Below are 21,303 nucleotides of genomic sequence, written 5' to 3'. Positions count from 1 at the left end.
GTACCAGGTGAGCTAAAGCAGATGTAGATGTGATGTCTGTGATGGGTACTGTATCAGGATGGTGGGCAGGTACTAGGTGAGCTAAAGCAGATGTAGATGTGATGTCTGTGATGGGTACTGTATCAGGATGGTGGGCATGTACCAGGTGAGCTAAAGTAGATGTAGATGGGATGTCTCTGATGGGTACTGTATCAGGGTGGTGGGCAGGTACTAGGTGAGCTAAAGCAGATGTAGATATGATGTCTGTGATGGGTACTGTATCAGGAGAGTGGGCATGTACCAGGTGAGCTAAAGTAGATGTAGATGCGATGTCTGTGATGGGTGCTGTATCCGGGAGGTAGTGTCTGTGTCTGTGTTTGATTTGTATTTGGGCAATTTGCATTGTAGTGTATCCTCAGTGGTTCAACACAGCTTCAGTCTGAGGCTTTAATTATTTTCTTCTTTGCCATCCTGCTGTTTTTTATATTTCGAAACATCTTGAGTCATTATTTAAAGAGAAACATGTGTCTTCAGGTTGCAGAACGAATCATTGCCGAGTTGCGGCAACAGGAGAATGAGGACAGGGGATTCAAGTTGCAGCTGGAGATCGAGGAGGCCAGACTCTACTGGGCCCGCGACGAGCAGAACACTGCCAAACACCTCATGAAAAGTCTCATTGGAAAACTGGAGAAGGTTTAAATAAGATCTTCATTATGATATTTGAAAGCAGACCAGTACTTTTTTGTGAAGTATGAGTACCGGTATTTCTAATATTTATGGATTCATTTCAATGACCAGGGATAGACATGGCTACAAGCTTTTTTTCTCTCCAAATCCATTTATTTCGCATTAACCACTTGGCCGAAATGAGCATATGACCAATAGTGACTGTCCCTGCCTCTGAAGCCCAAGGGGAGTACAATAAGACCCCAGTACCCATTGCATGTAGAACTGTGAAGATCCAGGTTAGAATTAGTCTTTACCAATCTATGCTTGTCGTATGAGGCAAATAACGGATTTGGGTGATCATGCTCTCTCACGTTGTTTATGCATGTCATCATATCCCAATTGCATGGATTGATGCTAATGCTATCAATCACTGGAATGTCTGGTCCGGACTGGATTATTTACAGACCACGAAGCTGGAATTTTGCTGAGTGCGGCGTTAAACGACAAACAAACAAAAACATTTCTTGTTAGATCAGTGGTAAGAGTATTGGGAGGTTTTAATGTGTGTTATTACCTACAGTGTATCATCATGTCCTGTCAGCATGGATAGGTGCTCATGCTGTCAACCATTGGACTGGAATATTGCTTCTTGCAGTATAAAACAACATTCTACCATGAATATTCAATTCTTATTGCCTAATCAGAGTTTTCAAAGCACAGAATGACAGTTGTTTTGTTCATTCATAATACTTACAGGCCTCAAGACTATAGTAGATTAATTGTATCAGCGTTGATGTTGAAGCAATAGACAGAGATATACATTGTTACATGCAGAGGAATTACTGAACATTTAACAACCGTAACCTCTGATTGTCTGGCCAACCAATCAGAGGTTTCAAATGACAGTAATAACCTCTGATTGAAACAGCTGCGTCACAACACAGCTAACATTTATGGGAAAGTACTGCTTTCTCAATTTTTGTTTCCTAATACCTACGCATGAAGGTTATAATATGCATAATTGCGGTTCCCACAATGTTCAAAATATGTAGGACAATACATTTTGGGTAGAAAACGTGATAGAAATCTACAAGGAGAGGGAAGAGCATTACAACAGTGATGCACCATGATGGATGTCGTGATATCATAATAGCTGGGTGTGTTTAACAGTATGTTTTCAGCCTTATTCACTGACTGCTTTCTTGTTCATTCATGAGAGGCTTTCAGTTGGCGATGTTGATGGGAATATTCTAATGAAACCAAATTGTTGTGTCCAGTTGTTTCCCATTTTTAAATAGTGGAATTAGAGTGAACAATTACACTACAGATGTTTTACTGATTTCAGCTGAACAAGTTTTCCTTTTTTTCAGATCCAAGATGAGTGCTATGAAGCAGTGAGACTGCTTCCTCAAGCCCTGGGCACGTATGGCAACTGGCTGGCGGAGACTCGTACCGAGAACCCGAGTGTCATCCTAGAGAACTACCTGGAGAAGGTGGGACAGACCACATCCAACAGTGGAAGGCCTCTCAAGCCATTTTACCTATAGGCCAGACTTTTTTAAAACTCGGTTTATGAATGAGTTTTGTTTTGTTCTGCGGACTCATTTACTGTTTCTATCAATATAAGTAAATTATTTAAAATGCTATGATTAAAATCTGTTTAAAATGTATGTAAAAACTAATTAAAACTTTGAGGAAATATATAAAAATAATTTATTCATTTTTTACATTTCTTTGAGACTTACTACCCTGAATTTTTCAGCTAAAGACTGTAAACCTACAAAAATCAGACTCTTAGTCATCATTGTTTTATGAAATTGTCATATCATTATTACTAAATTAAGAGCCCTGATCCCCTTACCGATGGTGTTAAAATAGCTAGGTCCCCCATACTCTATTACTTGTGAGAGGCAACTAAATGGATCAGGTGGTCAGGTTCGGTGACTCGGTTCATTGTGTGGCATGGTATCCTGATGGCGTGGATGTTTTTCATATTATTAACCACAGGTGTCTTGCCCAGATTTGAATATTTCAGGGCAGCCATGATATGGCTTATATAAGACTTACTGGCATCTCAACGTTCACTCACTCACTCACCCAACAACTCACTCAACCGCTCACTCACTCACTCATTCAACAACTCACTCACTCAACCACTCACTCACTCAACCAACAACTCACTCAACCGCTCACTCACTCACTCATTCAACCACTCACTTACTCACTCAACCGCTCACTCACTCACTCAACCAACAACTCACTCACTCAACCAACAACTCACTCATTCAACAACTCACTCACCCAACCACTCACTCACTCACTCAACCACTCACTCACTCACTCAACCAACAACTCACTCATTCAACCACTCACTCACTCATTCAACCACTCACTCAACCACTCACTCAACCAACAACTCACTCAACCACTCACTCACTCATTCACTCCCTCATTCACTCATTCAACCGCTCGCTCACTCACTCAACCACTCACTCACTCAACCACTCACTCACTCAACCACTCACTCACTCATTCAACCACTCACTCACTCACTCATTCAACCACTCACTCACTCAACCACTCACTCACTCAACCAACAACTCACTCAACCGCTCACTCATTCATTCAACCACTCACTCACCCAACAACTCACTCAACCGCTCATTCAACCACTCAACCACTCACTCACCTGTCCACTTACCCACCCCCTCACTCACTCTTTCACTCACTCTTTCACTCACTCTATCACCCACCCACTCTACTGTACTGACTGCTGCTGCAGACGGTGGAGCTACTGGAGAGCTCGTCGGACGGGGACATGATGGAGGCGTACCTGTCTCTGGCCCAGTTTGTGGACACCCAGTACCAGAACATTGTCAACTACATGAAGTCCTCCACGTTCGAGGCCAAGCAGGCGCTCATGAAGAAGGCCAAGATGGACTACGAGGCTTACAAGGACCACCTGTCTGACAAGGAGTGAGTGCTGCAGCTAGAGGACATGAAACTGTGTGTGGATAACAACTCTTTCATTGTAGCATTTCAAGGCTACTTCTTCCTTCATAAGGGGCACGGGTGACCCAGTCATCTAAGTTGCGTCCCTTGGGCACGCCAGAAACCTATGATTGTGGGTTTGAATCCCAGTTTGCCCTGATTATGTTACTAGGTTTGTCAGCACCATACCCGTGCTCGTGGGTTTCACCGAAGTGGTAAACGTCTGAGACCTGCATCACTTGGGGCTCTCCTCCCATATTAAGTTGACACGCCGTGATATATCTCGAATACTGTTAAAAGCGGTGTTAAACACAACTCACTCACTCACCCACTCTTCCTTCATTATTCACCCAATGAAGAGGCAAGAAGTAGCCCTGAAACATCCTTGCAAACAATAAAACGTTGTTCCCTGAAATGTCGTAAAAAATAATTAGGAAGTTTCTATCCATATAAAGTTTTGTGTCGACATGTTCTTCCATCAAAGACAAGAACAGCTATCTTATTTTGTACAATCAAACCTCATTTATGTGGAAACGACCATTCCCAGCAACATTGTCTGGATAAACATATTTTGGGATTAATGAAAGGGTATTGAGTTATGTCAAGAAGTTCTTGCAAATGTTCAGTGGGCTGGGGTTTCAGTCTAAACAGCTCTGGACTAATTATTGTGTTTCCTTGTAATTGGTTTGAGTGAATTGCATGGTTTTGTCTGAGTCTATCATGGTGGAGGTGAGATCTGAGATGCCATCCCTTATGAAGTAGTCTCCCCTCTCGATTATCAGTATGCCAACCACTGTGTTCAGTCTCTGATGTGGGTCAGTGTGATACATTTAGAATAATGTCTGTCATTGGCCAAAGAAATATGCAATGTTTAGTGGCATGACAGGGCGGTCTGGTAGCCTAGTGGTTAAAGTGTTTGCTCGCCACGTCGAAGACCCAGGTTCGATTCCCGACATGGGTACAATATATGAAGCCCATTTCTGGTGTCTCCTGCTGTGATATTGCTGGAATATTGCTAAAAGGGGCATAAAATCTCACTCACTCACTAGTGGCATTACGCAAGACCAGTGCATTTCAAATACCCCGAGTAGCCTATGCAGCTCTAGTTAACAGTCTTCCATGTCACAATGTTTCAAGCAGTTTTCATGACTCCTGTCAGGGCTAATTGTTTTAATCAAAATGTGCAGGATAGTTTAGAATCTAAAATATGTTGTCATATCTCGTACGAAATACATGTTGCTTTATATTATAGACAGCATACTTTGTAATAGAAAGTGCAAAGCAAGTTTTTAAAGGGAGGTAATTATGTTTATTATTTTTAGGTAAGCGACTTGTTACTGCAGCTCATATGACAAAGTGAACGTGAATGTTTTTTGGAGGGAAATATTAATGTTTACCTGTGTTTTGTTTCAGTCGTTACCTGCGTGCCCTGGACAAGCAGGGGGAGATTGATGAGCGTGAGGTGGTGGCTCTGGAGGATGACAGACACAAGTTCCTCCTGAAAGCGGTGGAGAACTACATCAAGTGTCTCAAGGCGGGGGACAAGCATGACCTGCGGACGTATCGCCTCACTTCGCTCTGGTTTGACAACGCTGCTTCAGAGGAGGTTAACCAGCTTCTAAATGTGAGTAGCTGTCCGTCATGGAAGTTCTGTGTTATCTACACGTCTTTTGTGTGTGTATTGTTATGGAGGTGATGTGATTACAGTACGAATGTTAGTTCATTATAAGCATATTTTACATGTCCGGGACCAAAATAAGTTCATCATATCCATCAGTTCGTTGTAAGCGTGTTTAATATAAACATTGTTTACTGTATATGTCTTTCAGTATTCCTTTTATTATCCAGTTCAGAGCTGCAGATAAGCTATGTATTTGCGCAAAATACCCCCTCAAAATATTCAAAACCTAATTACTTTCACTTAACTTGAGTACAGAAATGCATGCATTAAATGAAAACTCAAATATATAAAAACAGCACAGGTAAATACCCTATGAAGGATTTTCAGCATGCGTACAAAGGAGCTAATTTCCTCCGAAACAGACTTACGAGCTAATCTACTTCTGAGTCAAGCCTATATATTTAGAACAGTTATCATGGTTATGTACATCTAAAACAGTATTTCATTTTTTTTAAATCTTAAAATGTTCACTCTTTGGGGAAATACCCAATAGAGTGATGAATAGATGAGTGAAAAAATATTGGTTACCCAATGAAAAATGTAATAATCTAATTAAAATAGAAACCCTAGAGTAATAACTCAATTGCTCAAAAAGTATTCTGGAGCTCTATCAGTTAGTCCCATGTTTTTTATGGAAGAAGGCTAGGGGGTTATGGTGAGTGACTGGGCTGTTTGCTGTCACACTGGTTTGCTTGGTCCAGATTGTACCGGCTGTGGGAATATTTCTGACTGGCAACAACATTCCTTCTTTCTCTATTTTAATTTGCACCATTGTGAGGAATCTGTTGAACCAGGGCTACTTTACAGTGCTGATTTGCCTGCCACATCTGATCAGACAATTGAATACTTCTGTTAAATTTATGATCCCAGACTATATTGTATTAAAATTTTGTAACCAGTGTTCGAAATAAACGCCTGGTAGGTAGTTCTTATGTATCAATTTGTTTGTCACAATAAGCTGTAGTTGTCTAAATGAGTGCCTGAAGAGTTTAGTCAGGGCCTGCAGCTTCTAAAGCCTGGCTTTTTTTCTTATTTCTAACACTGCTTGTAACCCCACTCCCTCATGAACAACGATCATGTCACTATTTTGTGATTCTTTTTCCAGAGCTCACTTCTTAGCCCTTTCAACTTTCATCTGAATCTTGTGTTTCCAGACCCACATCCATGCTATCAATCTGTACTAGTTGTTCTAACATGCCACTGTTTTTGTCCTTTCTGTAGTCCGTGATCCATGACACCATCACTATCTCATGACTCGTGTTTCAGAGCAACATCGACGCCATCAAGTCGTACAAGTTTCTGCCCCTGATGTACCAACTGGCCGCCAGGATGAGTGTCAAGGAGACTCACTGTCCCCTCTTCCAGCCCACGCTCGCCAAGGTAACAGATTTATCTCATGTCTACATATATTTTGTCATATGTCAAAATTTCATACCAAAATATTTGCTCTAATGACACAGCAGAATTTGTTGTTTTTAGCAATGCTTTGAAAGAAAACATTGTTATGTATTCTGCCTCTGCTTCACTTCACATGATCTGGTTGTGTCGCCAACTGGGTAGTGCTTTCATTGCTGATGCAAATGGTCTGGGTTTGATCCCAATCTGTAAATTTGGTTCTGTTCATAAAAACATAGTAAGGATCATATGGTCTCAGTCATTCGTTTGCCTGACCTAAGTCAGTAAGCTGCTAGCCTCTCTGATATAGTTAAAAGTTTGCTAACTGGCGTAAAACAACATCTGTGTGACCCTTGTTTCTGCTGTAAACATAATGTATGTATCAAGTGGTGTTGTGTAGATCCTGGAAACTGCCGCTGTAGACCACCCGCACCATGCAGTGTCTGTCATCATGGCCCTGGCCCACGCCAACAAGGACATGGAGCTGTTCACACAGGCCCGGGCGGGACGAAGCAGGACGGGACGACTCGACAGGACCGTGTCCAATGCACAGCAGCTGGAGGAGGTAGGAGTGATGTGGTCTGGGTACAGGATTGCCAGGAGGAGGTGGGAGTGATGTGGGCTTTGTACAGGATTGCCAGGAGGAGGTGGGAGTGATGTGGGCTTTGTACAGGATTGTCAGGAGGAGGTGGGAGTGATGTGGGCTTTGTACAGGATTGTCAGCAGGAGGTGGGAGTGATGTAGTCTGTGTACAAGATTGCCAGGAGGAGGTGGGAGTGATGTGGTCTGTGAACAGGATTGTCAGGAGGAGGTGAGTGACATGGGCTGTGTACAGGATTGCCAGGAGGAGGTGAGTGATGTGGTCTGTGTACAGGATGGTCAGGAGGAGGTGGGAGTGTTGTGGCCTGTGAACAGGATTGCCAGGAGGAGGTGAGTGACATGGGCTGTGTACAGGATTGCCAGGAGGAGGTGAGTGACATGGGCTGTGTACAGGATTGTCAGGAGGAGGTGGGAGTTATGTGGCCTGTGAACAGGATTGCCAGGAGGAGGTAGGAGTGATGTGGCATGTGAACAGGATTGTCAGGAGGAGGTGAGTGACATGGGCTGTGTACAGGATTGCCAGGAGGAGGTGAGTGACATGGGCTGTGTACAGGATTATCAGGAGGAGGTGTACAGGATTGCCAGGAGGAGGTGAGTGACATGGGCTGTGTACAGGATTGTCAGGAGGAGGTGGGAGTGTTGTGGTCTGTGAACAGGATTGCCAGGAGGAGGTGGGAGTGATGTGGCCTGTGAACAGGATTCTCAGGAGGAGATGAGTGACATGGGCTGTGTACAGGATTGCCAGGAGGAGGTGAGTGATGTGGTCTGTGTACAGGATTGTCAGGAGGAGGTGGGAGTGTTGTGGCCTGTGAACAGGATTGCCAGGAGGAGGTGGGAGTGTTGTGGCATGTGTACAGGATTGCCTGGAGGAGGTGGGAGTGTTGTGGCATGTGTACAGGATTGCCAGGAGGAGGTGGGGGTGATGTGGCCTGTGAACAGGATTGCCAGGAGGAGGTGGGAGTGATGTGGCCTGTGAACAGGATTGCCAGGAGGAGGTGGGAGTGTTGTGGCCTGTGAACAGGATTGCCAGGAGGAGGTGGGAGTGTTGTGGCCTGTGTACAGGATTGCCAGGAGGAGGTGGGAGTGTTGTGGCCTGTGAACAGGATTGCCAGGAGGAGGTGGGAGTGTTGTGGCCTGTGAACAGGATTGCCAGGAGGAGGTGGGAGTGATGTGGCCTGTGAACAGGATTGCCAGGAGGAGGTGGGAGTGTTGTGGCCTGTGTACAGGATTGCCAGGAGGAGGTGGGAGTGTTGTGGCCTGTGAACAGGATTGCCAGGAGGAGGTGGGAGTGTTGTGGCCTGTGTACAGGATTGCCAGGAGGGGGTGGGAGTGTTGTGGCCTGTGAACAGGATTGCCAGGAGGAGGTGGGAGTGATGTGGCCTGTGAACAGGATTGCCAGGAGGAGGTGGGAGTGATGTGGCCTGTGAACAGGATTGCCAGGAGGAGGTGGGAGTGTTGTGGCCTGTGTACAGGATTGCCAGGAGGAGGTGGGAGTGTTGTGGCCTGTGAACAGGATTGCCAGGAGGAGGTGGGAGTGTTGTGGCCTGTGTACAGGATTGCCAGGAGGAGGTGGGAGTGTTGTGGCCTGTGTACAGGATTGCCAGGAGGAGGTGGGAGTGTTGTGGCATGTGAACAGGATTGCCAGGAGGAGGTGGGAGTTATGTGGCCTGTGTACAGGATTGCCAGGAGGAGGTGGGAGTGATGTGGCCTGTGAACAGGATTGTCAGGAGGAGGTGAGTGACATGGGCTGTGTACAGGATTGCCAGGAGGAGGTGGGAGTGTTGTGGCCTGTGTACAGGATTGTCAGGAGGAGGTGGAAGTGATGTGGACATGTGTACAGAAATTTTTGGAGGAGGTGGAAGTCTGAGGATTTTTTTGACATTTTAAACCCCAGGAGAAAAGTGAGGGGCATATGCCCCAAGGATAAGGGTTTTAAATATCATAAAAACCCAAGGGGAAGTGTTTCTATGGGATATAACCCGACTGGACAACAATCGGATGACATCACTTGAGGTCTTTTAGTTCTAGTATTGCTGGTTCCTACCCTATGTTCCATGTGTGTTGCAGGACCGTGTACAGGCTGCCAAGAACATGATCGACACCCTGAAGGAGAACGGGAAAGTGTCACAGATAGTGCGCCACATGGAGGTGTTGTCAGTAGCCTACATCGAGCTGGCCAACACCAATGTGGAAAAGTATAAGACAGAGAAAAGTGAGTCAGCAAGTTCTGAATATATTGCTTCAGTAGGTGTTTCTGCCTGTGAAGATTCAGGTTAGAATAGGTGACCTTGTCGAATAACGAGATAGGTGATCAGGCTCAGTGACTTGTTTGGTGCATGTCATTGTTTCCCAGTTGCGTGGATCGATGCTCATGATGTCAATCTCTGGATTGCCTGGTCCTATATTTTACAGACCACCGTCATATAGCTGGAATATTGCTGAGTGCAGTGCACAAATAAACAAACAAACAGTAGGTGTGTCATGGGTATTCAGTGGCAGGATTGGTACCAAGTATCCCAAACTTATCATGAGGTCCAGCTAATGAGACCTGGCTCATTGTGGTTCATTTTACGCTGACATCATAGATTGAAGTATATTCAGCAGTAGAAACTAACACTTTTAGTCCTCTAATCCTTATCATGATAACATAGAGCAAAACACTTAAAAATGGCAAATTTCTACTAGTCCTTATCATACTTTAACCATTGGGCAGTTTGGCAAGGACTACAGGACTAGTGCCAATTTATAATGCTCTTCATGCTGTCATTAACTGGTTTGATATTTGTGATGTGGCTGATTGTTAACAGGCTATTGTGATGTGGCTTGAATATTGCTGATTGTTAACAGGCTATTGTGATGTGGCTGAAATATTGCTGATTGTTAACAGGCTATTGTGATGTGGCTGGAATATTGCTGATTGTTAACAGGCTATTGTGATGTGGCTGAAATATTGCTGATTGTTAACAGATTATTGTGATGTGGCTGAAATATTGCTGATTGTTAACAGGCTATTGTGATGTGGCTGGAATATTGCTGATTGTTAACAGGCTATTGTGATGTGACTGGAATATTGCTGATTATTAACAGGCTATTGTGATGTGGCTGGAATATTGCTGATTGTTAACAGGCTATTGTGATGTGGCTGGAATATTGCTGATTTTTAACAGGCTATTGTGGTGTGACTGGAATATTGCTGATTGTTAACAGGCTATTGTGATGTGGCTGGAATATTGCTGATTGTTAACAGGCTATTGTGATGTGGCTGGAGTATTGCTGATTGTTTACAGGCTATTGTGATGTGGCTGGAACATTGCTGATTGTTAACAGGCTATTGTGATGTGGCTGGAATATTGCTGATTGTTAACAGGCTATTGTGATGTGGCTGGAACATTGCTGATTGTTAACAGGCGATTGTGATGTGGCTGGAATATTGCTGACTGATTCTGGCGTGTGGTTCTGCTGAATAGATTAGTTATGCCTTGTTTTATGGAAGTAAATCTGGACTATTTTACTCATTTGAAATTGCTTATTGGAAGGATAAATTAAATCTTTTTGTAAATGTGAATCTTGATATTCTCAATATTTTTGTAATTTAAAGTGAAATTTGCCTCGCATGTATTTGGTTTGTGGATAGTAATGACTTATGTTTATTAGCAGATAGTGTAGTTTATTTTGGGGAAAAAAAGTTTAATATGTATACAATGCACATTGACACATTCCGAAACCATAAGGGGCGGTGCGGTAGCCTAGTGGTTAAAGCGTTTGCTTGTCAAGCTGAAGACTCGGGTTTGATTCCTCACATGGGTACAATGTGTGAAGCCCATTCCGTGATATTGCTGGAATATTGCTAAAAGTGGCATTAAACCATACTCACTCATGCATGCACGCCTTCACTCGCTCACCCAGTACCAGAACATAGTCAACTACATGAAGTCAGTTTGGGATTGCCTCCCACATCAAGCTGACATGACATGTAACTGCAATACTGTTAAATACTCTTATCCCAACTAACTAACTCTTTCAGAGCCCATACTTCTACCCTTCTCCCTGATGTTGGCGAAGATAAAGTCCCTCGATGATGTTGCTCTACCTACACTGGAGGCCAAGGTCAGGGTCGTGTGGATTCACTTGAGATGAGATTGGTATTCGGACTGTAACCAACTTTGCAGCCTCCTCCCATTTTATGTTACATTTATTCATGCCCCCTGCAAATACACGGATCATGTTTTCATTGTTTCATGACAACCCACTCCCCGCCCATCCCAATACATGTAATGTTTTTTTCATTTTTACATGACCCCCCACCAAATACATGTAACAGTTTTTCATGACCCCTCATCTTTCCTACCTTATTATGAATGACCAGTCCCTAAATAACATCCAAATTTATACTATTTTTAAAATATAAATCTGTGTCACTTTTTCATCGGATGTCACCATATCCAGACAGGATGGGACAATGCTCATGACATCAACCACTGATTTGTCTGTTTTACTTCGATTAATAACTGCTGTCATATAGCTGGGATATTGCTGAATGCAACATTAAACCGCATTCACACACTCAAACGCATTATTCAAGTGACAATCACAAGTTTGTAAACATGTAATCTCGTGAACTGATGTGCCTGTGGCAGGTTGACCCAGCTGGGGAGTACAAAGACATAGTGAGCGTGGGAGGGTTCGGCAACACCTTCCGACTGGCTGGAGGGATTAACCTGCCCAAGATCATTACCATCATTGGCTCTGACGGCATAGAGCGACGACAGCTCGTCAAGGTAGGTGTAGTGACCGAGGAAGATCCGGGGTAGAATAGGTCTTCAGCAACACATGCTTGACGTGAAAGGCGACTATGCTTGTCGTAAGAGGCGACTAACGGGATCGGGTGGTCAGGCTTGCTGACTTGGTACATGTATGTCATTGTATCCCAATTGCGTAGATCAATGCTCATGATGTCAATCACTGGAATGTCTGGTCCATACTCGATTATTTTAAGACCGCCATCATATCGCTGGAATATTGCTAAGTGCGGTGTTAAACAACAAACAAACTAACAAACCAATAATCCCCATGTTTTCCTGGGCAGGACAGATGCCATGGCTATTCCCTATGTGCCATACCCCTACAGTTGATTTGAGTGATGTGATTGTTATACCGTCTGTGTCTGATTGGAGTGATGTGATTGTTATATGGTCTGTGTCTGATTTGAGTGATGTGATTGTTATATGGTCTGTGTCTGATTTGAAAGATGTGATCTTTATAGGTCTGTGTCTAATTTGAATGATGTGATTGTTATACGGTCGGTGTCTGATTTAAAAGATCTGATCTTGATACAGTCTGTATCTGATTTGAATGATGTGATTGTTGTATGGTCTGTGTCTGATTTGAGTGATGTGATTGTTGTACGGTCTGTCTGATTTGAGTGATGTGATTGTTGTATGGTCTGTATCTGATTTGAATGATGTGATTGTTGTACGGGGTCTGTGTCTGATTTGAGTGATGTGATTGTTGTATGGTCTGTGTCTGATTTGAATGATGTGATTGTTGTATGGTCTGTGTCTGATTTGAATGATGTGATTGTTGTATGGTCTGTGTCTGATTTGAATGATGTGATTGTTGTATGGTCTGTGTCTGATTTGAATGATGTGATTGTTGTATGGTCTGTGTCTGATTTGAATGATGTGATTGTTGTATGGTCTGTGTCTGATTTGAATGATGTGATTGTTGTATGGTCTGTGTCTGATTTGAGTGATGTGATTTGTTGTATGGTCTGTGTCTGATTTGAATGATGTGATTGTTGTACGGTCTGTGTCTGATTTGAATGATGTGATTGTTGCACAGTCTGCGTCAGGATGTGACTGTTATATGGCCTGTGTCTAATATGATATATGACTGTTACACTGTGTGTCTCCCAGGGCTGAGACGACCTGCATCAGGATGTGACTGCTATATGGCCTGTGTCTAATATGATATATGACTGTTACACTGTGTGTCTGTCAGGGCCGCGACGACCTGCGTCAGGATGTAACTGTTATATGGCCTGTGTCTAATATGATATATGACTGTTACACTGTGTGTCTGCCAGGGCCGTGACGACCTGCATCAGGATGTGACTGCTATATGGCCTGTGTCTAATATGATATATGACTGTTACACTGTGTGTCTGCCAGGGCCGAGACGACCTGCGTCAGGATGTGACTGCTATATGGCCTGTGTCTAATATGATATATGACTGTTACACTGTGTGTCTGCCAGGGCCGAGACGACCTGCATCAGGATGTGACTGTTATATGGCCTGTGTCTAATATGATATATGACTGTTACACTGTGTGTCTGCCAGGGCCGCGACGACCTGCATCAGGATGTGACTGCTATATGGCCTGTGTCTAATATGATATATGACTGTTACACTGTGTGTCTGCCAGGGCCGTGACGACCTGCATCAGGATGTGACTGCTATATGGCCTGTGTCTAATATGAATATATGACTGTTACACTGTGTGTCTGCCAGGGCCGCGATGACCTGCATCAGGATGTGACTGCTATATGGCCTGTGTCTAATATGGTATATGACTGTTACACTGTGTGTCTGCCAGGGCCGCGACGACCTGTGTCAGGATGTGACTGTTATATGGCCTGTGTCTAATATGAATATATGACTGTTACACTGTGTGTCTGCCAGGGCCACGATGACCTGCATCAGGATGTGACTGTTATATGGCCTGTGTCTAATATGAATATATGACTGTTACACTGTGTGTCTGCCAGGGCCGCGACGACCTGCGTCAGGATGTGACTGTTATATGGCCTGTGTCTAATATGAATATATGACTGTTACACTGTGTGTCTGCCAGGGCCGCGACGACCTGCGTCAGGATGTGACTGTTATATGGCCTGTGTCTAATATGAATGTATGACTGTTACACTGTGTGTCTGCCAGGGCCGCGATGACCTGCGTCAGGATGTGACTGCTATATGGCCTTTGTCTAATATGGTATATGACTGTTACACTGTGTGTCTGCCAGGGCCGCGACGACCTGCATCATGATGTGACTGTTATATGGCCTGTGTCTAATATGAATATATGACTGTTACTCTGTGTGTCTGCCAGGGCCGAGACGACCTGCATCAGGATGTGACTGCTATATGGCCTGTGTCTAATATGATATATGACTGTTACACTGTGTGTCTGCCAGGGCCGTGACGACCTGCATAAGGATGTGACTGCTATATGGCCTGTGTCTAATATGATATATGACTGTTACACTGTGTGTCTGCCAGGGCTGAGACGACCTGCATCAGGATGTGACTGTTATATGGCCTGTGTCTAATATGATATATGACTGTTACACTGTGTGTCTGCCAGGGCCGCGACGACCTGCATCAGGATGTGACTGCTATATGGCCTGTGTCTAATATGATATATGACTGTTACACTGTGTGTCTGCCAGGGCCGTGACGACCTGCATCAGGATGTGACTGCTATATGGCCTGTGTCTAATATGAATATATGACTGTTACACTGTGTGTCTGCCAGGGCCGCGATGACCTGCATCAGGATGTGACTGCTATATGGCCTGTGTCTAATATGGTATATGACTGTTACACTGTGTGTCTGCCAGGGCCGCGACGACCTGCGTCAGGATGTGACTGTTATATGGCCTGTATCTAATATGAATATATGACTGTTACACTGTGTGTCTGCCAGGGCCGCGACGACCTGCGTCAGGATGTGACTGTTATATGATCTGTGTCTAATATGAATATATGACTGTTACACTGTGTGTCTGTCAGGGCCGCGACGACCTGCATCATGATGTGACTGTTATATGGCCTGTGTCTAATATGAATATATGACTGTTACACTGTGTGTCTGCCAGGGCCGCGACGACCTGCGTCAGGATGTGACTGCTATATGGCCTGTGTCTAATATGAATATATGACTGTTACACTGTGTGTCTGCCAGGGCCGCGACGACCTGCGTCAGGATGTGACTGTTATATGGCCTGTGTCTAATATGAATATATGACTGTTACACTGTGTGTCTGCCAGGGCCCCGACGACCTGCATCAGGATGTGACTGTTATATGGCCTGTGTCTAATATGAATATATGACTGTTACACTGTGTGTCTGCCAGGGCCGCGACGACCTGCGTCAGGATGTGACTGTTATATGGCCTGTGTCTAATATGAATATATGACTGTTACACTGTGTGTCTGCCAGGGCCGCGACGACCTGCGTCAGGATGTAACTGCTATATGGCCTGTGTCTAATATGAATATATGACTGTTACACTGTGTGTCTGCCAGGGCCGCGACGACCTGCGTCAGGATGCAGTAATGCAGCAGGTGTTCGGGATGGTCAACAGCCTCCTCAAGAAGAACCCTGAGACCAAGAAGCGTTGCCTCAGAATCAGGATGTACAAGGTAAACTGCTTCCCCTTGATTGCTATACATATGACTTTCCTGTATAAATGAGCAGATGTTAGGTTGTTGGGTGATATGAAATAAATGTTTAGTAAATGTTAGTATCTCAGCTTCACATTTCAGAGAGTTGAGACGTTTCATGTTTGTGTGTTAATATCTCAGCTTCACATCACAGAGAGTTGAGACTTTTCATGTTTCTGTGTTAATATCTCAGCTTCACATTTCAGAGAGTTGAGACTTTTCATGTTTCTGTGTTAATATCTCAGCTTCACATCACAGAGAGTTGAGACGCTTCATGTTTTTGTGTTAATATCTCAGCTTCACATCACAGAGAGTTGAGACATTTCATGTATCTGTGTTAATATCTCAGCTTCACATCACAGAGAGTTGAGACGTTTCCTGTCTGTGTGTGCAGGTGGTGCCCCTGTCCCAGAGGAGTGGTGTGCTGGAGTGGTGTGAGGGGACCCAGCCACTGGGGGAGTATCTCGTCGGTTCCAAGGGGGCCCATCCCAAGTACCGACCCCACGACATCACAGCCCTCGATTGCCGGAAACTACTCTCTGTAAGATAGTTACCAGGTCCTTTTATATGTAGGGGCAGACCCTTCGGTGTCCTGGGGCCAGGGATTATTATAAAAATATATAATCACTTGCTGAAAATGCTAGAATCAAATAATTTGTATCCGATTTTGCAACATATAAATCGTTAAGTGGACATGCTAGATGTTCAAAAAGTAATGTATAGTTTGACTCTTATATTATTTCGGTATCGGTAAATCTCGTTATCAACACCCCCTGTCAACTCCTTACTTTTGCAAATCTAAGCATATTTCGTCGCTTGATCGAATACAGGTCTCGTTGCGGTATGTCACGGTTACTCGTAAGTAACTTTTTCATGATCGTTTCTAGAATGTTTTTGAAGTGGAACTTCCCCTCCCTATGTTAGAAAAGAACCCATTTGTTTGGATGATGTCACTTGATCCAACCTAGGTCGTATGCATACTGATTATGCATAATCAAAACAGGAAGTGATGTAATCCACATATTCCACAAAATAGTGATACCGCAATAATATAGAGTTGCCTGCCCATGAGACTTTAATGAAAGATACTTTGTTTAAGGAACTCCGTAAAGACAATCAGCATCGATTGATCCTTATTAATGTGTCATAAAAGTTTAACAAAGAACAAGGAACATATTGCGCATGTCATATTTACTTGGCTAGTAAGCATGTGCCATTACAATCCATTAAAATGAACTACCACTATAACATTGTGCACCATACTATTGTGGGTCCCCAACAGTTGTTTAGCTGCCCTTTTCATAGAAGAGAATTTTCTGACTGTTCAAAGATCCTGTAAATCCCAGCTCCCAGAATATTAAATGGATGCCCCTAAACCATTCTGTAGACCCGTGAAGATCAGGGGTAGAACAGGTCTTCAGCAACCCATGCTTGCCGTAAAAGGTGACTATGCTTGTCGTAAGAGGTGACTAACGGGATCAGATGGTCAGACTCACTGACTTGGTTGATGCATGTCATCGTGTCCCAATTGCGTGGATTGATGCTCATGATGTCCATCACTGGATTGACTTGTCCAGACTAGGTTATTTACAGACAGCTCTCATATAGATGGTATATTGCTGAGTGCGACATGAAACAACAAACACACAACCATTCTGTTAGGATGTAGGTCTCAATGATAGCCTGTCACTGCTGGAAGCTTCCTTCAGTAAGATAGTCACGACTTATTCTGGGTCAGATAGGTCCCCAGTAATTGATCTGAGCCAGCGAAACTCAGGATGAGGCTCTGTAACTCTCTTCTTATTGTAAACATCTACGCTATATTGCTGATTTTGCCATCAAACAACATTCACTCGGGTAACCATCTTGTCAAGAGTACCATGATATTGCAGTCTCTGACTGTAGGCAGCCAGTCGCTGTGGAAACCATTCCAGTCAGGGTACACTTTCAAAGTACAGTCTCAACATCAACACTGGGATGCCAGAAGCATAGTTATAAAAATAAATTAGGGCACAATGATACCACATCACATCAGATTACAGGATGCATATAAATGCCCCAATGAACACGTATTTGGGCTTGTGATATGTAAGGTTACCCATGGGTTTTTTCTACATATTATGAAATGTTTGTCTCCAGTATTTGCTGAATGTTTTTGCTTGTTTGCAGGGAGTGCGTGACCCAGCAGATGTCCGGAACAAGCTGAAGGCCTACAGGGAGGTGTGTCAGAAGTTCAAGCCAGTGTTCCGCCACTTCTTCATGGAGAACTTCTCAGACCCTGCCACATGGTTTGAGAAGAGACTGGCTTATACCAGGAGCGTGGCCACCAACTCCATAGGTCAGTCTGCCCATTCAGTGTGTTAACTTTCTCAGATTCATAGGGAGTTCTTCTTTGCTACTTTTCAAACATAATAAAAGAATCCTATTTTGAAGGGGTTTTCAAGGCATAATGTCATGCAGACCACACGGTACATAGCCCCCACATTCAACTCTACCTTTGATCTTGCAGTGGGCTACATTCTCGGTTTGGGCGATCGTCACGTCATGAACATCCTCATTGACTGTAACTCCGCAGAACTCATCCATATTGACCTTGGTGAGTATTGACATTGTGAGTGCACTTCGTACTGACGCTGGTCTTATGCTCCAACTGAAACTGCTTAGTGGTTTAAGGTGTCCGCTTTGGAAGGTTGTCCTGTATATGTCTCATCATCTTAAGGGTCCGACCATCGGATATCTCTGGAAGCGGGCATCTGGGATTGTGTCTGGAAACTCAATATATTTTCAGTTACAGCTGCCAAACAAGATATGTTTATTACTGGTAATTAAAACTATGACCCTAAATATTTTTTGGACAAAAAACATCTTGCAACAATCTTTTTTTTGTGGCTGACAGTTCTTTTTTTTGGCAACAGCCTAATGCATAAATATTTTTTTGAAACAATTTCGGCAACAATTTGTCTTTTGGGATAAAATCGCAGCCCCCCTCCGTCCCCAATCTGCCCAGAATATCAGATGGTGGCTCCCTAAGGTGTCATTACATGAATGTGTTTCTTTGTTTATTTTGCTTGTTATATATTTAATGTTGAAAGAAGTTTAACAGCAGTAGAAATTGGCACTAGTCCTATAATCCTTGACAAACTGCCCAATACTTAAGGTATCACAAGAACTAGTAGAAATTTGCCACTATTAAAGGTTTGGCTATATGTTGCCAGTTTATGGACTAATGAACTAGAAATGTCAGTTTCTATCGCTGGGTTTAGATTGTTTGTATCTTTATTTGTCATACATTTTACAGGGATTGCCTTTGAGCAGGGTAAGATACTGCCCACCCCTGAGACAGTCCCATTCCGCCTGACCAGGGACATCGTGGACGGCATGGGCATCACTGGCGTGGAGGGCATCTTCAGAAGGTCAGTCAGCCAATCAGGTCACTATGTTGACCCCATGGGGAACATGGGGTAGATGGTCCCTAGCAATCTGTGCTTGTCGTAAGAGGCGACTAAATCGATCAGGTAGTCAGGCTCGGTGACGTGGTTGATAGTTTTTTTACAGTTTGCCATCATATAGTTGGAATTTTGCTGAGTGCAGCATTAAACAAAAAACAAACAAACACAGTATTGGCACTGGAGAAAATGGGAGTTAACAATGAAGGCGTTATTCCTATTGTGTTTTGTCCATGTCCTAGTGAGGTGAGGTCAAATGGGGTTTAACGTCGCGTCCAAGATTATTGCACTTATATAACGACGTGCATGCACGTGTGTGTGTGGCTGCTTGTACTAGTCCGGACTGATGCCGATTTTATAGTGCTAGCACGTCGAGATACCATGCTGCAGTTTAACATGAATACCCCACTCAGACACAGTCCTTGTTTTAGCCCCTTAATGCCGAGCGGCAGACAGGGTAACAACAAGTTCCATCTTTTTATGTATTTTGGTATTATGCGGCGCTCTCCAGGTGGACACTCTACCACTAGACCACCAAGGCGGTCCCATCTCCTAGTAGAAAATGATCATGGCACTGAACAATTGTTACCAGCTCTCTTGGGAATATACAAAATATCTTCCAGATCCAATATTTTGTTCCGCGTCAAAGTGAGGTAGGCATGTTGAATACAGCATGCAAAGCCATGAAGGCATGGCTAGTTATGTAAGAACCTAAGCTATACTGAATAAGTAGTGATCATGAATATTTTTGGGGTATATTTTTGTAGTGAAGAGTTTCCTTGAATGTGTACGGTATATAAATATATTTCATGATCCCAAACATATTTGTTCAGGATGTTTGGTAGGGAGAGTCATGTCACATATTCTGAAAAGAATAAAAAACCTTCCTATATTTTCTCTCTTAGGGCCAGTGCTTTAACCTGACTTTACTGTTACTGTTAGTCCATGCTCATAATACGGTCCATCCCTCAATTAAGGCGTGACCCTTATTCTTTTCGTACAGAGATAAAGCAAGGATTGAGGAGGGAACTTAGTTTAGTAATCTTCATGGTATTCATATGTTATGGGGAGAAGTCATTAGCTGTAGCTGACATGACTGTAGTAGAGATGTGGCTTATGCTTCAAAGTCTTGCCAGTACACCTGACCTAAATTGGCTGATCATAGAGGATATATGGACATTTCTTTCCGTTCTTGACTCTCTTCTTGACTGTTTTGTTGCAGATGTTGCGAGAAGATGATGGAGGTGATGCACACCAACCAGGAGTCGCTGTTGATGATCCTGCAGGTGCTGTTGTACGACCCCCTGTACACCTGGTCCTTGTCTCCCCAGCAGGCCCTCAACATACAGAACCGGAGGGGTGCTGGGGACATGGACAGCACCGACCTCAACTCCACCGCAGCCAACATGGCCGCCACTGACATGGGACATCAGTCCGAGAGATCAGGTGATAGGAATAGCAGTTGATATGGGTTGATATTGTGTTTGAATCCCATATTTGCCTGATTATTGCCTTGGTTTCTGAGTACCGAGATCCTGCTTGTGGGTTTCTCCAAAGTTGTGATTGGTTTTGACCTGATTCACTTTGGCTTTCCTCCTACAGTAAACTGTTTGTTTGTTTGTTGTTTAATGCCACATTCAGCAATGTTCCAGTTATAACGGCGGTCTGTAAATAATGGAGGCATTCCAGTGATTGACAACGTGAGCATCGATCTACACAACTGGTATACGATGACATGCATCAACCAAGTCAGCGAGTCTGATCGCCTGATGCCCTTAGTCACCTCTTAAGACAAGCATGGGTTGCTGAAGACCAATATTGACCCAGAATCTTCATGGGCCTACAGTTAACTGACATGCCGTGACATGTAATTGATGGAGGACTCCTGCGTGTGCTTGGCTATAAAGCGACAGTTGCGAGACAAAAGGGAGATCTGAAGCCGAGCCCTGTTGTTCTCGCAACTGTTTCTCTATATCCTGATTAAGTACTGTCCAGAGGTGCCAACCATTATGATTTTGCCGTAATAATTCTGATTTTGATTTAAAAAATGACGGCACAATGATGATAACGTCAAGTATTCTAAAAAATTCAGTC

At 43.7% G+C, this 21,303-nt stretch overlaps 1 protein-coding gene across 1 annotated transcript in view; it reads left to right on the top strand.

The window, feature by feature from the left end:
- The window catches only part of LOC139473734 (serine-protein kinase ATM-like), an 88,859-nt gene that overhangs the window by 62,417 nt on the left and 5,139 nt on the right, over positions 1-21,303 (top strand). The window contains exons 44-58 of the mRNA XM_071256462.1: positions 514-672; positions 2,019-2,141; positions 3,431-3,624; positions 5,053-5,263; positions 6,587-6,700; positions 7,116-7,280; positions 9,383-9,527; positions 11,340-11,422; positions 11,953-12,093; positions 15,626-15,742; positions 16,158-16,304; positions 17,933-18,101; positions 18,273-18,359; positions 19,062-19,176; positions 20,432-20,655. Coding sequence (XP_071112563.1) covers positions 514-672; positions 2,019-2,141; positions 3,431-3,624; positions 5,053-5,263; positions 6,587-6,700; positions 7,116-7,280; positions 9,383-9,527; positions 11,340-11,422; positions 11,953-12,093; positions 15,626-15,742; positions 16,158-16,304; positions 17,933-18,101; positions 18,273-18,359; positions 19,062-19,176; positions 20,432-20,655 — 2,194 coding nt within the window. The remainder of the gene's footprint in view (positions 1-513; positions 673-2,018; positions 2,142-3,430; positions 3,625-5,052; positions 5,264-6,586; positions 6,701-7,115; positions 7,281-9,382; positions 9,528-11,339; positions 11,423-11,952; positions 12,094-15,625; positions 15,743-16,157; positions 16,305-17,932; positions 18,102-18,272; positions 18,360-19,061; positions 19,177-20,431; positions 20,656-21,303) is intronic.

Source organism: Haliotis cracherodii, unplaced genomic scaffold (assembly GCF_022045235.1).
Source record: "Haliotis cracherodii isolate W230 unplaced genomic scaffold, xgHalCrac1.p SCAF_3, whole genome shotgun sequence".
Lineage (NCBI taxonomy): Eukaryota > Metazoa > Mollusca > Gastropoda > Lepetellida > Haliotidae > Haliotis > Haliotis cracherodii.
The sequence above is the reverse complement of the archived record's forward strand: the minus strand, read 5'-3'. Positions and strand labels throughout refer to the sequence as shown.